At 47.5% G+C, this 14,688-nt stretch overlaps 1 protein-coding gene across 1 annotated transcript in view; it reads right to left on the bottom strand.

Moving 5' to 3' along the window:
* HIP1 (huntingtin interacting protein 1) overlaps positions 1-14,688 on the bottom strand; it is a 269,760-nt gene that overhangs the window by 26,877 nt on the left and 228,195 nt on the right. The window contains exons 24-26 of the mRNA XM_075335272.1: positions 4,011-4,104; positions 2,324-2,424; positions 107-212 (exon numbers count right to left, since the gene is read on the bottom strand). Of these exons, the coding sequence (XP_075191387.1) occupies positions 107-212; positions 2,324-2,424; positions 4,011-4,104 (301 nt within the window). The remainder of the gene's footprint in view (positions 1-106; positions 213-2,323; positions 2,425-4,010; positions 4,105-14,688) is intronic.

Genomic DNA, 14,688 nt, shown 5'->3' with positions numbered 1-14,688 from the left:
CATTTGGAGATGGCTAGCTATATGAGAAAAACCTTTACGACCGTCAACCATGGTCAAGAGCTAGGTCACTGTAGTGACCCGATCTCTTACACAATAAAGACTATACCTTGGAAGCTGCTACAAGTTGGGCTGTGCTGGCTGCAATTTCATGGGAACAAACAATGAGATCTTCAAATTTCCCTTTTCCTTGCACCACAAGGTCTGCAGCATCTCTGAAAAGGATAGATGATAATAAAAGCTAGATTGTATACAATAATAAAAATAGCAAAAAAAAAAACCCCAAATGGTATAAATATAATCACTCAAAACAACATACTTCCTAGTAAGAGAAAGCTGACTGCTTTCTTTTCCATTCTCTCCATTGAGTCATTTGAGAAGAATCAGAAGAGAAGCAGTCAGCAAGTGAAAGGGCGTATGCAAATCGCACATGAGCAGTCTTGTGACGAGTGCTGGGTGAAGTGGTCACAGAGCAATCCTAACAGTGAGCACGTTACACATTATCAAGGTTCATATGTTAGAATTCCTGTAAATTTCCATAATTAATTTTGAAATAATTAATGGTCAAGGACTTGCAGATATAGTTCAACAATCTCCAACCAGGGCCTTTCCAGCTGTATCCAATACACAACTCCCAGCATGGGATGACAGCCTGTGGTAGTAAAGGCATACTGTTAGTTGTAGTCTGTGCAGACTGGAGACCATTGCCTTACCTTAGTAGTCAATATTGATGAAAGTTTAAGATGGGATTGGCTCCTATCATGTATTTCAAAAGGTAGCCTCTCCTTGTTATGTGTCAGACTGCTGTTTGAAGAAACACTGCTCCAGAGAACTGTGTTGTAATAACAGTTGAGCGGTCTCATAAGCACACAAAACTCAGTGAGCCAAGAAGTGCTGTGACAGAGAAAGAGATAAAAGGATTTTTTTCTCTCAGTTCAGTCCTCCGTGTGCAGTCAGTTGAGTAAAAAATGTATTTCTTCTATTGTCATAGCCTTTCTCCTTGACTCATCTAGCTATGTGTGCCTACCATACAGCTCCTCTGTCAGTTGAGACACAGGTCTTGGTAGCAGTGTTCCTTCAACTGCAGCCCTTCTGATATGTGACTAGGAAAAGCTGCCGTTTGAATTATGTGACAAGGGCCAAAACAATTTTAAACTAATTAGACAAAATAAACGATGCCTGCTCTCAACTATTTAGAAAACCCGGTCACTAAAAAAAGTCCAATGTGACCAACCATGAAGAGGTTTTTCCATGAATGAACATTTAATTTTTACTTATTTCTTAGAGCACACAAAATATCAAAATGTTTCCATTGGAATGATATTAAAATATTCTCCTGCATCTAGTCATTGATTTTGGAGCTTTATTTTGGCACAGCCCCTGCTGTTCTTTCCATTTGGTATCAAAAGATCCAACTAATGTGTCCACAATCGGTGGTTATGTATACCAAGCACAGCTATCTGCCACCTGGATCACCTTGTCTATGGCATCAGAGTGATTTCTTTTAGGTTTTTTTTCCACTTGCGGTGTCAGCCGAGGGTCATACGACTGTGATGAGATCTTGCGATCGTATCACAGCTTCGGAGAAGAGGGAGGGAGCACTTTTTCCCATCTCCTCCGCTGTCTGTCTCTTCATGCACCGCACTGCAGTCACATAACATGCGAGTGCAGGGCAATGTTTCACAAGCTCCCATAGGCTTGTATGGGGGTTTGTAAGCCGAGACTCGCTGCAAAACGCAGCATGCTGCCATTGCACCAAGAGAACAATTTGTATTGAGAAATAAAAGAAAAGAGGAAACTGCCTCATTGACTAACACTGGTGCGAGTGCGATCTGATTTTTTATCGGATCGCACTCACCCCAGAAAATTGCAAGTGGAAAAGAGCCCTTAATGTGCAGATCAGTCAATAATCAGTGCACCAGATGTGGCTCCTTCTCACCGAATTCAAGGTATCAGGTGGACTTTGTGAAAGGAAGTCATGTAACAGTATTTGGAACCATAACACGTATGTAACAGTCATATGAGTTAGGGTGGATTTTTTTTTTTTAAATTATTACAATTGAAAGTATTATACGTTTTGATGAAATAAAACATTTAATGTAGGACAACCCCTTAAAAGAGTATTCCGGTTAGACGAAGGTCAGCGGAATGAATGGAGCCACATTCCGTTCAAATGGGGATAAAAGTGCCCAGTTCTTGGTACGGGCATCAAAGGTCTGAACTCCACTGATCTAGAAGTTATCACCTATCCTGTGAAACCTTCTTGCAACCGGAATACTCCATTTCTGTATGTTCCTGGAGAATGCAAAACAAGGAGCTCACGTACACCATCACAGTAGCACCCCAGCCCACAGCCTTGGAAGCCGAGATCAGTCCTTCTGTCCATCTTGAGTTTCTGGCATAAAATTCTGTGAGAGATGCTGCACCCTACAGAAAAACGTACATAACAGAGATGGTGAACATGTCCTCTGACGTAAGGTACAGAGTTGATGTCTTATCACAAACGCAAGTAAAAACAATGAAAATCGATTTAAAAGCTGGACTGCATTAAAAATGTACTTTTATCAAACTGCATTAGGGCATGTTCACACTGCACATTTTTCTGTCATTTTTGAGCAGGACTGCCTTCCTTTTCACACGGAAGACGCTCAATTCTTAAAAGTAAAAAATTACAAAACGAAGCCTCAAAAGATGCAAATACTTTGTCAATATTTCTGCTTTGAAAAAAAATCGCTTGCGTGTTCTTCATTGTGTGATGGATTTAAAAAATACTTCCAGAAAACGTAATTAAAGATGTCCAAAAACTCACGATAAAAAGCCAGAAGAAAGAAAACCTTGAAAAAGCGTCAGGAAAAGACCAAAAATAATGTTAAAAAAGAAGCCTCAAGCTTATTCAACAGAAAATGAGCGATTGCTGATGCATCTTCTGCTTGTTAAAGGAACATTTTTGACTACAGGAAAAAGATGCAGTGTGAACATATCCCTACTCTGCAGGCCAGTCTGGTGTTTTGCAGGCATACAAACTGTATAAGTATCTATATAATTCAGGGTGTAAAAGTCTACAGGACAACAATGCAGAAGATCTCCTCCATTGTCAGCCTGTGCGTATATCGCACTGCACTGGGATAACATCCAAGTGCAGTCCGATGTTTCTCTGCAATATTCTGCTAGAGCCGTATCGATCGCACCCATTTAAGTGAGTGGGTGCGAGGGATATGCCTCTCGCAGAAAATCGAAGCATGTTGCGACTTTTCTCGAATCCACTATTTGGATGGGAGAAAAGCTGACCATCTGCTCTCCCTCATTGACTAACATTGGTCAGAGTGCAATGCGAGATTTTCTCGTATTGCACTCGTCCGTTTTTTACGCTCGTGTGAGCGCACCCTTACAGAGGAACTACAAGTCACATCAAGGAATAAATATATAAGCTTTTTTTGTGACCGAAAAATGCATTTCTACCTTGGCTCGAGGTCTTATAAGGGTAATATACAGGTATATAGCATTTAAATCTCAACTAGTTGTGTTACTGTAGCAGCGGCTACAGGGAGAAAATAAAATTATATTTTCCCAGTAGCCACTCACTTCCAATCTTCAGGGCTTTTCAGAAAGCAGATAAAGTCAGTCACACCACACTGAGGCATACTGTAACCACTCTCTAGAAATGCCTTGGCTCATCCTGATGACTGGGAGCGACTGTCTCGCACTGTCCCGATGACTAGAAGCCAGCAGCTGCAAGGAAGACATCATTTTATTTTCTCCCTTTTGCTGCTCCTCCTGTAAGTTGGCTGCATAGGATTTAAGTGCTACTTACCTGCATATTACCACCATATCTTCAGGTAAATAGCATTTCCCAAGGTGACAGGTTCCCATTAAGTCAGGTTAAACACTATTTATGTCTGAAGATGTTACCTATGTTTTAACAAGTGGTGCAAAACAAATCTGACCCGAAATTTTCAGCACCAGACTATGTCATTAATGAATCTGAATAAGACAGAAGCAATAAATTTACTAACTCTCCCACTCTCCACAATTTCCTTCTGGAGGTCCTTTGAGGCCAGTATCAAAGCTTGAATCGCCTGCATGAGATCTGTGCATGATCCCAGAATCCTGCAGAAGAAAAGCACAGATCAGCAAAGCAATATACAAAGGAGCACATCACTTACCTCTTTAGTAGTATATTGTTTGCATATTCAATCCAGTAGGTTTAAAGGGAATTTGTCATCAGAAAGAAGGGAATTTTGTTTACTTACCGTAAATTCCTTTTCTTCTAGCTCCAATTGGGAGACCCAGACAGTGGGTGTATAGCTACTGCCTCTGGAGGCCGCACAAAGAACTACACTTAAAAGTGTAAGGCCCCTCCCCTTCTGGCTATACACCCTCCCGTAGGAGTACAGATTCCTCAGTTTTAGTACCAAAGCAAGAAGGAGGAAAGCCAATAACAGTTTCAAAAACAAATTCAATCCGATAACTAGATCGGAGAACTTAAGAAACAACGTGAACAACATGTGCACCCGAAAAAACGAAACCCTAAAAACAGATAGGGCGGGTGCTGGGTCTCCCAATTGGAGCTAGAAGAAAAGGAATTTACGGTAAGTAAACAAAATTCCCTTCTTCTTTTTCGCTCCTAATTGGGAGACCCAGACAGTGGGACGTCCAAAAGCAGTCCCTGGGTGGGTAAAAAGATACCACATGAACGGGCTGTCATACAGCCTCTTCCTACAGGTGGGCCACCGCCGCCTGAAGGACCTGTCTACCTAGGCTGGCGTCTGCCGAAGCGTAGGTATGCACTTGATAGTGTTTGGTAAACGTGTGCAGACTCGACCAGGTAGCCGCCTGGCACACTTGCTGAGCCGTAGCCTGATGCCTCAACGCCCAGGACGCACCAACGGCTCTGGTAGAATGGGCCTTCAGTCCAGATGGAATCTGAAGCCCAGCAGAACGGTATGTGTGAAGAATTGGTTCCTTGATCCACCGCGCCAGGGTGGATTTGGAAGCTTGCGATCCCTTATGCTGACCAGCGACTAGGACAAAGAGCGCATCCGAACGGCGTAGAGGCGCCGTGCGAGAAATGTAAATCCTGAGTGCTCTCACCAGGTCCAACAGATGTAAACCCTTTTCAAATTGGTGAACTGGATGCGGACACAAAGATGGCAAAGTGATATCCTGATTGAGATGAAAGGAAGAAACCACCTTGGGAGAAAACTCTGGAATTGGACGCAGTACTACCTTGTCTTGGTGAAATACCAGGAAGGGAGATTTGCAAGATAACGCCGCCAGCTCGGACACTCTTCGAAGAGACGTGACCGCTACAAGAAAAACTACCTTTTGTGAAAGCCGAGAAAGGGGAACCTCTTTCAAAGGCTCGAAAGGCGGCTTTTGAAGAGCAAGGAGAACCTTGTTCAGATCCCAGGGTTCCAATGGCCGTCTGTAAGGAGGAACGATATGACAAACTCCTTGGAGAAACGTGCGTACTTTAGAAAGCTGTGCCAAGCGCTTCTGAAAGAATACGGATAACGCGGAGACTTGACCCTTAAGCGAGCTAAGGGACAAACCTTTTTCCAACCCAGACTGCAGGAAGGAAAGAAAAATTGGCAATGCAAATGGCCAGGGAGAAAACCCTTGAGCCAAGCACCACGCTAAGAATATCTTCCACGTCCTGTGATAGATCTTAGCTGAGGATGGTTTTCTAGCCTGTCTCATTGTGGCAACAACTCCCTGAGATAAACCTGAGGCCGCTAGGATCCAGGACTCAATGGCCACACAGTCAGGTTCAGGGCCGCAGAATTCAGATGGAAAAACGGCCCTTGAGACAGCAGATCTGGACGGTCTGGTAGTGCCCACGGTTGGCCTACCGTGAGATGCCACAGATCCGGGTACCACGACCTTCTTGGCCAATTTGGAGCGACGAGTATGGCTCGCTGGCAGTCGGACTTGATTTTCCGGAGAACTCTGGGTAACAATGCTAGAGGTGGGAACACATAGGGGAGTCGGAATTGCGACCAATCCTGAACCAAGGCGTCTGCCGCCAGCGCTCGGTGATCGTGAGACCGTGCCATGAAAACTGGGACCTTGTTGTTGTGCCGTGACGCCATCAGATCGACGTCCGGCGACCCCCAGCGGCAACAGATCTGTTGAAACACGTCCGGGTGAAGGGACCATTCTCCTGCGTCCATGCCCTGGCGACTGAGAAAGTCTGCTTCCCAGTTTTCCACGCCTGGGATGTGAACTGCAGATATGGTGGACGCTCTGCTTTCCACCCACATCAAAATCCGCTGGACTTCTTGAAAAGCTTGGCGACTGCGTGTTCCCCCTTGGTGGTTGATGTACGCCACCGCCGTGGAATTGTCCGACTGAATCCGAATCTGCTTGCCTTCCAGCCATTGTTGGAAGGCTCGCAGGGCAAGATAGATTGCTCTGATTTCCAGAACATTGATCTGCAAGGTGGACTCTTCCTGAGTCCACGTCCCCTGAGCCCTGTGGTGGAGAAACACCGCTCCCCACCCTGATAGACTCGCATCTGTCGTGACCACTGCCCAGGACGGGGGAAGGAACGACTTTCCCTGTGACAATGAGTTGGGGAGAAGCCACCAACGTAGAGAGTCCTTGGCAGTCTGAGAGAGGGAGACAGTCCTGTCGAGGGACGTCGATTTCCCATCCCATTGGCGCAGAATGTCCCATTGGAGAGGGCGCAGATGAAACTGCGCGAACGGGACTGCCTCCATTGCTGCTACCATCTTTCCTAGGAAATGCATGAGGCGCCTCAGTGAGTGCGACTGGCTCTGAAGGAGAGATTGCACTCCAGTCCGTAGCGAGCACTGCTTGTCCAGTGGAAGCCTCACTATCGCTGATAGAGTATGAAACTCCATGCCAAGATAAGTCAGAGATTGGGTCGGGGTTAGATGAGACTTTGGAAAGTTGATAATCCACCCGAAAGTCTGGAGAGTGTCTAGCGCCACCTTCAGACTGTGTTGGCATGCTTCTTGAGAGGATGCCTTTATAAGCAGGTCGTCTAGGTACGGGATGACCGAGTGACCCTGCGAGTGCAGAACAGCTACTACTGCTGCCATGACTTTGGTGAAGACCCGGGGGGCTGTTGCCAGACCGAAGGGTAACGCTACGAACTGTAGGTGCTCGTCGTGTATGACGAAACGTAGGAAACGCTGATGCTCTGGTGCAATCGGCACGTGGAGATACGCATCTTTGATGTCTATTGATGCTAGAAAATCTCCCTGAGACATTGAGGCTATGACGGAGCGTAGGGATTCCATCCGGAACCTCCTGACTTTTACGTGTCTGTTGAGCAACTTCAGATCCAGGACGGGACGATACGATCCGTCCTTTTTTGGGACCACAAACAGGTTGGAGTAAAAACCGTGACCCTGTTCCTGAAGAGGGACGGAGGTCACCACTCCTTCCGCCTTTAGAGCGGCCACCGCCTGCAACAGAGCATCGGCTCGGTCTGGTGGTGGAGAAGTTCTGAAGAAACGAGTTGGCGGACGAGAACCGAACTCTATCCTGTACCCGTGAGATAGAATATCTCTCACCCAACGGTCTTTGACATTTGCTAGCCAAATGTCGCCAAAGTGGGACAGCCTCCCACCGACCGCGGGTGTGGGCATCGGAGACCGCAAGTCAGGAGGACGTCGTTTTGGCAACGGTTCCTCCGGCTGGTCTTTTTGGGCGTGACTGAGACCTCCAAGAATTTGAACGTCTCTGGTCCTTTTGAGTCTTTTTTGACGAGGCGAATTGGGACCTGCCCTGTCCTCGAAAGGACCGATAACCAGACTGACCCCTCCTCTGTTGGGGCTTGTTTTGTCTGTGTTGCGGTAAGGAAGAGTCCTTACCCTTGGAGTGTTTGATGATTTCATCCAAACGCTCTCCAAACAATCGGTCACGAGAAAAAGGCAAATTGGTTAAGCACTTCTTGGAATGAGAATCTGCTTTCCAATGTCTCAACCACAGAGCCCTACGCAAAACAACTGAGTTGGCTGACGCCACTGCCGTGCGGCTTGTAGCGTCAAGAACAGCATTAATCGCGTACGACGCGAATGCCGCCATTTGCGAGGTCAATGGTGCTACCTGCGGGGCAAATGCACGTGTGACTGAGTCGACTCGCGCAAGCCCGGCCGTGATAGCTTGGAGTGCCCATACGGCCGCAAAAGAAGGCGCTAATGACGCTCCAATCGCTTCATAGATGGATTTCAGCCAGAGCTCCATCTGCCTGTCAGTGGCATCTTTAAGTGCCGCTCCATCTTCAACAGCAACCAAGGATCTGGCTGCAAGCCTGGAAATTGGAGGATCCACTTTTGGACACTGGGTCCAACCCTTGACCACTTCAGAGGGAAAAGGGTAGCGTGTATCTTTAAGTCGTTTAGGAAAACGCCTTTCAGGATAAGCGTGGGGTTTCTGGATTGCGTCTCTGAAGTCAGCGTGGTCCAGAAAAGTGCTTAATGTACGCTTAGGGTATCTGAAATGGATTCTCTCGTGCTGCGAAGCTGACTCCTCTACAGGAGGAGCTGGTGGGGAAATATTCAACATCTTATTGATGTTAAATATAAGATCATTAACTATTGCGTCACCATCTGGTGTATCTAGATTGAGAGCGGTCCCAGGATCAGAATCCTGATCAGTTAAGTCCGCCTCATCACCCATAGATTCATCCCGCTGGGATCCAGACCATTGAGATGAATGTGAAGGCCCGTCATAACGAGCCCGCTTAGGCTGCCCGGGGCCATCGTCCGAGTCAGAGTCTTCACCCTGAGGTGTAGATGCCCGTCCCGGAGCTAGGAGCTGAGGGGGACCAGGGGGCAATACATGCACAGTGTCCGTGGTCTGAAGTACAGGCCTAGCTCGCAATGTGTCAAGAATTTGTGACATAGTGAGAGACATTCTGTCAGCAAAAGCTGCAAACTCAGTTCCTGTCACCTGGACAGCATTCACAGGTGGTACACCCTGGGACACGTCCAGCAGAGGTCCCGACTGTGCAAGCGCCGCAGGGGCCGAGCACTGCACACAATGGGGGTCCGTGGAGCCTGCCGGTAGAAAAGTCCCACATGCGGTGCAGGAAGCATACAATGTCTGTGCCTTGGCACCCTTGCGTTTTACGGGCGACATGCTGCTGGCTCTCTGCATGTGAGAGAGTCTATAGCCAAAGGGCGACCAGCGCTATGTAATACCAAGTATTTGTAGCAACAAAATACTAAGAATACTACGAGCACAAGAGGGGGTGAGCCCTGAGGGCTGCTTACCGCCCGCTGAACAGCGGGTAAGAGGCTGCAGAATGCCTTGTCTGGGTCTCCCCGGCTCCCCTCTGCAGCTCAGCGTGTCAGCAAGAATGGCTGCCGGCTTCTGTGGAGAGGGGCGGTCCGTGGGAGTTCCCAAACAAAAGTGCGGGAACAGTGTCCCCTCTGTGCTGACTGTGAGGGCTGGAGTATGTAAAAACGACTCCAGCCCTCAGCGCTGATGCACTGGCCAGCGTCCCGCCCCTCTCCTGACTGGCAGGTCTGTGGGCGGGAACGAACGAAAGCAGGCCGCAAAAGCCGGGGACTCGAGTTATCAGCGCGGCCGCCGTAAAAGCGCGGGCCGCGCTGAAGTCCCCGGCGCACCGCAAGTGCCAGCCGCGCCGCTGTTCGAGCGGCCGGCGCGACCGAGTTCTAGACGTGGGCAGCGTCCCGCCCCTCTCCTGACTGGCAGGTCTGGGGGCGGGAACGAAAGGAAGCAGGCCGCAAAAGCCGGGGACTGTAGTTATCAGCGCGGCCGCCGTAAAAGCGCAGGCCGCGCTGAAGTCCCCGGCGCACTACAAGTGCCAGCCGCGCCGCAGTCCCAGCGGCCGGCGCGGCCTATTCCCATAAATGTGCCTGCTTCAGCAAAGCTGAATGAGGCCATGGCACAGGCGCCGCAGCGCTGATGTCCCCCGGCGCACTACAACACCCAGCATGCTGCGGTGTGAGCGCCAGATACACGGGGACACAGAGTACCTTGAGGAAGCAGGGCCATGTCCCTGATGTACTCCGCTCCATCCAGCATCTTCTCCAGGGGCTGTAGATGGAGCACGGTCTCTGTGCCTGGAGACCGGTAAATCCCACTTCACCCAGAGCCCTGTAAAAAGGGATGGGGAAGGAATCAGCATGTGGGCTCCTGCCGCCGTACCCGCAATGGGTACCTCAACCTTACAAACACCTCCGACATAAGTGGGGTGAGAAGGGAGCATGCTGGGAGTCTGTATAGACCCTCTTTTCTTCCATCCGACATAGTCAGCAGCTGCTGCTGACTAAAAACAATGGAGCTATGCGTGCGTGTCTGACCTCCTTGCGCACAAAGCTAAAACTGAGGAATCTGTACTCCTACGGGAGGGTGTATAGCCAGAAGGGGAGGGGCCTTACACTTTTAAGTGTAGTTCTTTGTGCGGCCTCCAGAGGCAGTAGCTATACACCCACTGTCTGGGTCTCCCAATTAGGAGCGAAAAAGAAATTACGTATAGTTTAAACGAAGTTTTTATGTTAAATGTTTTGTTTTAATTTAAGATTTTATTTTTTCATATCACTATAAAGAAAAATAATCAGAATTCTTGCAATTTTCAGAATGGCCACTAGGCTTTATACTGATATTTCCTGTACTGAACAGATGACTTTTCATCATCTTCATTATGATCACAAACACCAGTACAATGAAAAGTAATGGTGGCGCTACATATATAGTACAGATACAGTATATAGATACATATATTGCAAAGATATATAGATACATATATAGTTCAGATATACAGTGTGTCCACCCATATCCTGTTCACCGCCATTAACTTGAGAACGGTGGCAGCTATAGCCATAGAAGTGGTGTCTAGGTATAGTAAAGTAGCCATGCGCTATGCAATGAAACCGCCTATAGCGCCACCTGGTGGAAAACAACGGAGTTAGCATTTTAAGTCCTTGTGACACTTAAGGTGGTGTCACACACAGCGACGGCGACAACGACGTCGCTGCTAAGTCACCATTTTCTGTGACGTAGCAGCGACGACCCGTCGCTGTCGCTGTGTGTGACATCCAGCAACGAGCTGGCCCCTGCTGTGAGGTCGCCGCTCGTTGCTGAATGTCCTGCTTCATTTTTTGCTTGTCGCTCTCCCGCTATGAAGCACACATCGCTGTGTGTGACAGCGACGAACTGAAGCGAGCAGGGAGCAGGGAGATGGCTTCTGGCAGCCTGCGGTAAGCTGTAACCAAGGTAACTATCGGGTAACCAAGAAGCCCTTTCCTTTGTTACCCGATATTTACATTAGTTACTAGCACCGCCGCTCTCAAGCTGCCAGTGTCGGCTCCCTGCATACGTAGCTGGAGTACACATCGGGTAATTAATCCGATGTGTACTCTGGCTAGGAGAGCAGGGAGCAGGGAGCTGACACTGGCAGCTTGAGAGCGGCGGACGCTAGTAACTAAAGTAAATATCGGGTAACCAAGAGAAGTGCTTTCCTTGGTTACCCGATATTTACCTTAGTTACCAAGCGCAGCATCGCTTACACGCGTCGCTGCTGGCTGGTCACTGGTCGCTGGTGAGATATGCCTGTTTGACAGCTCACCAGCGACCATGTAATGACGCAGCAGCGATCTTGATAAGGTCAGGTTGCCCGTCGTGATCGCTGCTGTGTCGCTATATGTGACCCCAGCTTTAGTGGGGTTTGGGCAGCTGACAAATTCCCTTTAATCCAGACTTACATAGGCAGATTCCTGCATGAAAAAAGCACTGATCTTGATATAGCAGTGATCAGCACTTGCGTAAGGCTGATGCAAGGACATGGTTGTACGGGGACTGAACAATCATTTACGCTGGGAGATGTGTTGTTGACAATAATCATTTTAGGACCAGCATAAATTCTACAGATGATGTTCAAGCATTTTGCTAGTTCACCGGCGGATTGATGGCATCTTTACATGGGTGAATGATCAGAAGCAAGTGTTCTTCTGAACGGTCATTTAGCTGATTATCGGCTTGTGTAATGGGGCAATTACGGTACTTGCATTCCTAAGTAAATCAACAGATAACACATTATAATATAATAAGAAATACAAACCCTGCTCTCCTATATTTGTAGTGAGCTTCTGAAGAAATTATTGAGATATATTTACTATTCAGAGTGCCTTCAGTTTGCCATAATGTGCCCAAGTTTTGCATTGCATTTTTATGATTCAATAATTTTTTAGGTTTTCAAAGTTTATACATAAAACAGTTCTAACAAAAACAATAAAACAGAATGTGCTGTATAGCATTACTTCATGCTATATCAAGCAAATAATATAGACATATACAAAAGGAGAAACAAACAAATAACATTGGTAAAAACTATGACATACAGTCGGATTAAGAATTTCCATAGTATGATTTTCAAATTGCATTGCATTTTTAACCTATTACATAATTGTTAAAGAAAAAAAAAAAAAGTCTGGCTTCATAGAGAGTGGAAGGGCTTAGCTGAACTATAAATGGACAGCAACAAAATCTAGGCTTAAATAATCCAACCAAGAGGTAGTGTTAGGGGTACTTTGCACGTTGCGACAAGTGACGCACATCCGGCGCCGGTAACGACGTCGCAACGTGTAAAGCCTAGATGTGCCGATAAACAATCGCAAAAGCGTCGTAAATCGGTGATCTGTGTAGCATCGGACATTTTCATAATGTCGCACCAATAGGAGATACGATGTTGTTCCTCGTTCCTGCGGCAGCACACATCACTGTGTGTGAAGCCGCAGGAGCGAGGAACATCGCCTTACCTGCCTCCACCGGCTATGAGGAAGGAAGGAGGTGGGCGGGATGTTTACGTCCAGCTCATCTCCGCCCCTCCGCTTCTATTGGCCGCCTGCCGTGTGACGTCGCAGGGCAGGTAAGTGCGTGTGAAGCTGCTGTAGCGATAATGTTCGCTATGGCAGCTATCACAAGATATCGCTTGTGCGATGGGGGCGGGTACTATCGCGCTCAGCATCGCTAGTCGATGCTAGCGATGTCGCAACGTGCAAAGTACCCCTAAGGTTAGAGATAATGATCTAAAGCTTCAACAAATGTATTGCTCAGCATTAGTGATGAGCGAGCACTACCATGCTTGGGTGCTCGGTACTCGTAATGAACAGTTCGATGTTTAGATGGGCGTGACTCGTGTACTGAGTATAATGGAAGTCAATAGGAAACTCAAGCATTTTTTCTGGAAGATTTCCTAGAAAAATGCTTGAGTTCCCCATTGACTTTCATTATACTCAGGTGCTCGAGTCACACTCATCTGAGCGTCCAACTGCTCATAATGAGTAACGAGCACCCGAGCATGGTAGTGCTCGCTCATCACTACTCAGTATGAACCAATGTGATGAATTTGATGCACATGAAATTTGGCTAGTCTAAAGAACCCCATACACATTGAAGAAACTGGCAGCTGATCCAGCCAATATTGGTGAATTCAACCAACACGTGCCCACGATCAGGACCCTCTGGGTCCCTCCCCCGGAGACTGCAGCTGCTCGTGCCCATGATCAAGGTTCGGGCTGCTGTGGTCCCTCACTATGTTCTCCCTGCGGAGAATGCTTGCAAATCCGCAGCAATGAATTGACATGATTCTGGCTCGGAGAGCCGCACTGCAGGTCAGTTTAAGCTGCGGCCAGTACATGCACAATGGGCATGGGATTTCTAGAAATCCCATTCACTGAGCTTGTACTGTACATCAGTGTTTTGGACGCAGCTGAAACATGCCACGTCCAAAACCTTATGAACCCTGATCGTGGGCACACACTCTAATGTGTACGGGGGAAATCGGACAGATTATTTCAGCAGAGAGAGGGATCCGGCACGTTGGCTTTTTGTTGAGCGATGTACATAAAATTGTGTGATATGTGCAGCTTCATAAATGATCTCTTGCAATTATCAATGCTGTAAATAAGTGGTCGTGTACTGTCTATTTGGGTGCATAAATGCATCTTTATATGTATCCTAATATGTAATGTATCACCAACTAGTTGGCAACTTCCACCCTACAGTCCACGTTATTTCCTTATCCTATGGTGTGAATAGATACTTAACATTTGTCTAAACACTACTGTTGGTTAATTTCAGTGAGCTGTGGTCACAGGCTTTTATTTAATATGACATGCGGCATTTCTCTTGCACCCATTGGGGAAAGTGTCTGCTAAATGCATATTATTTGTAAATGGTTTGGGGATATTTGCCTAGTAAAGGTGATATATATTTTTATTTACGGTTTTCCTGATCATGTTTTATGGGTGGACTATAATCCAGCTGGCGTTATTGTAGTGTGTGCATTAAAGGGAACCTGTCAGCAGAAATGTCCCCTAAAACCTAACAGATTCCCCCTCTGCAGCTCCTGGGCTGCATTCTATAAAGGTCCCTGTTATGATTGTGCCCACTTTCTGACCGAAAAAAAGTGTTTATAAAGTTGTACCTTTTTGGCTTCTGATTCTGTAAATCCGTCACGGGGGCGGGCTGCCTGATGGCCGTTATTCTGCCCCCTGGTCCTGTATGCCGCCCCCATCGCTGATTTCAATACTTCTGGACGCCGCCCACTGCTCCAGCCATCCCCGCGCATGCCCAGTGCCCATCTCTCGGGGATGAGCACTGTGCCCAGCGTCACGTGCACGCAGGGTTAAGATTATGGGCGGTGCTGTGATGTTTATTCCTAAGCAACCGCCCATAATCGCGGGACCG

This window comes from Anomaloglossus baeobatrachus, chromosome 2 (genome assembly GCF_048569485.1).
Source record: "Anomaloglossus baeobatrachus isolate aAnoBae1 chromosome 2, aAnoBae1.hap1, whole genome shotgun sequence".
NCBI classification, from domain to species: domain Eukaryota; kingdom Metazoa; phylum Chordata; class Amphibia; order Anura; family Aromobatidae; genus Anomaloglossus; species Anomaloglossus baeobatrachus.
This window is presented reverse-complemented; position numbering and strand designations above follow the sequence as displayed.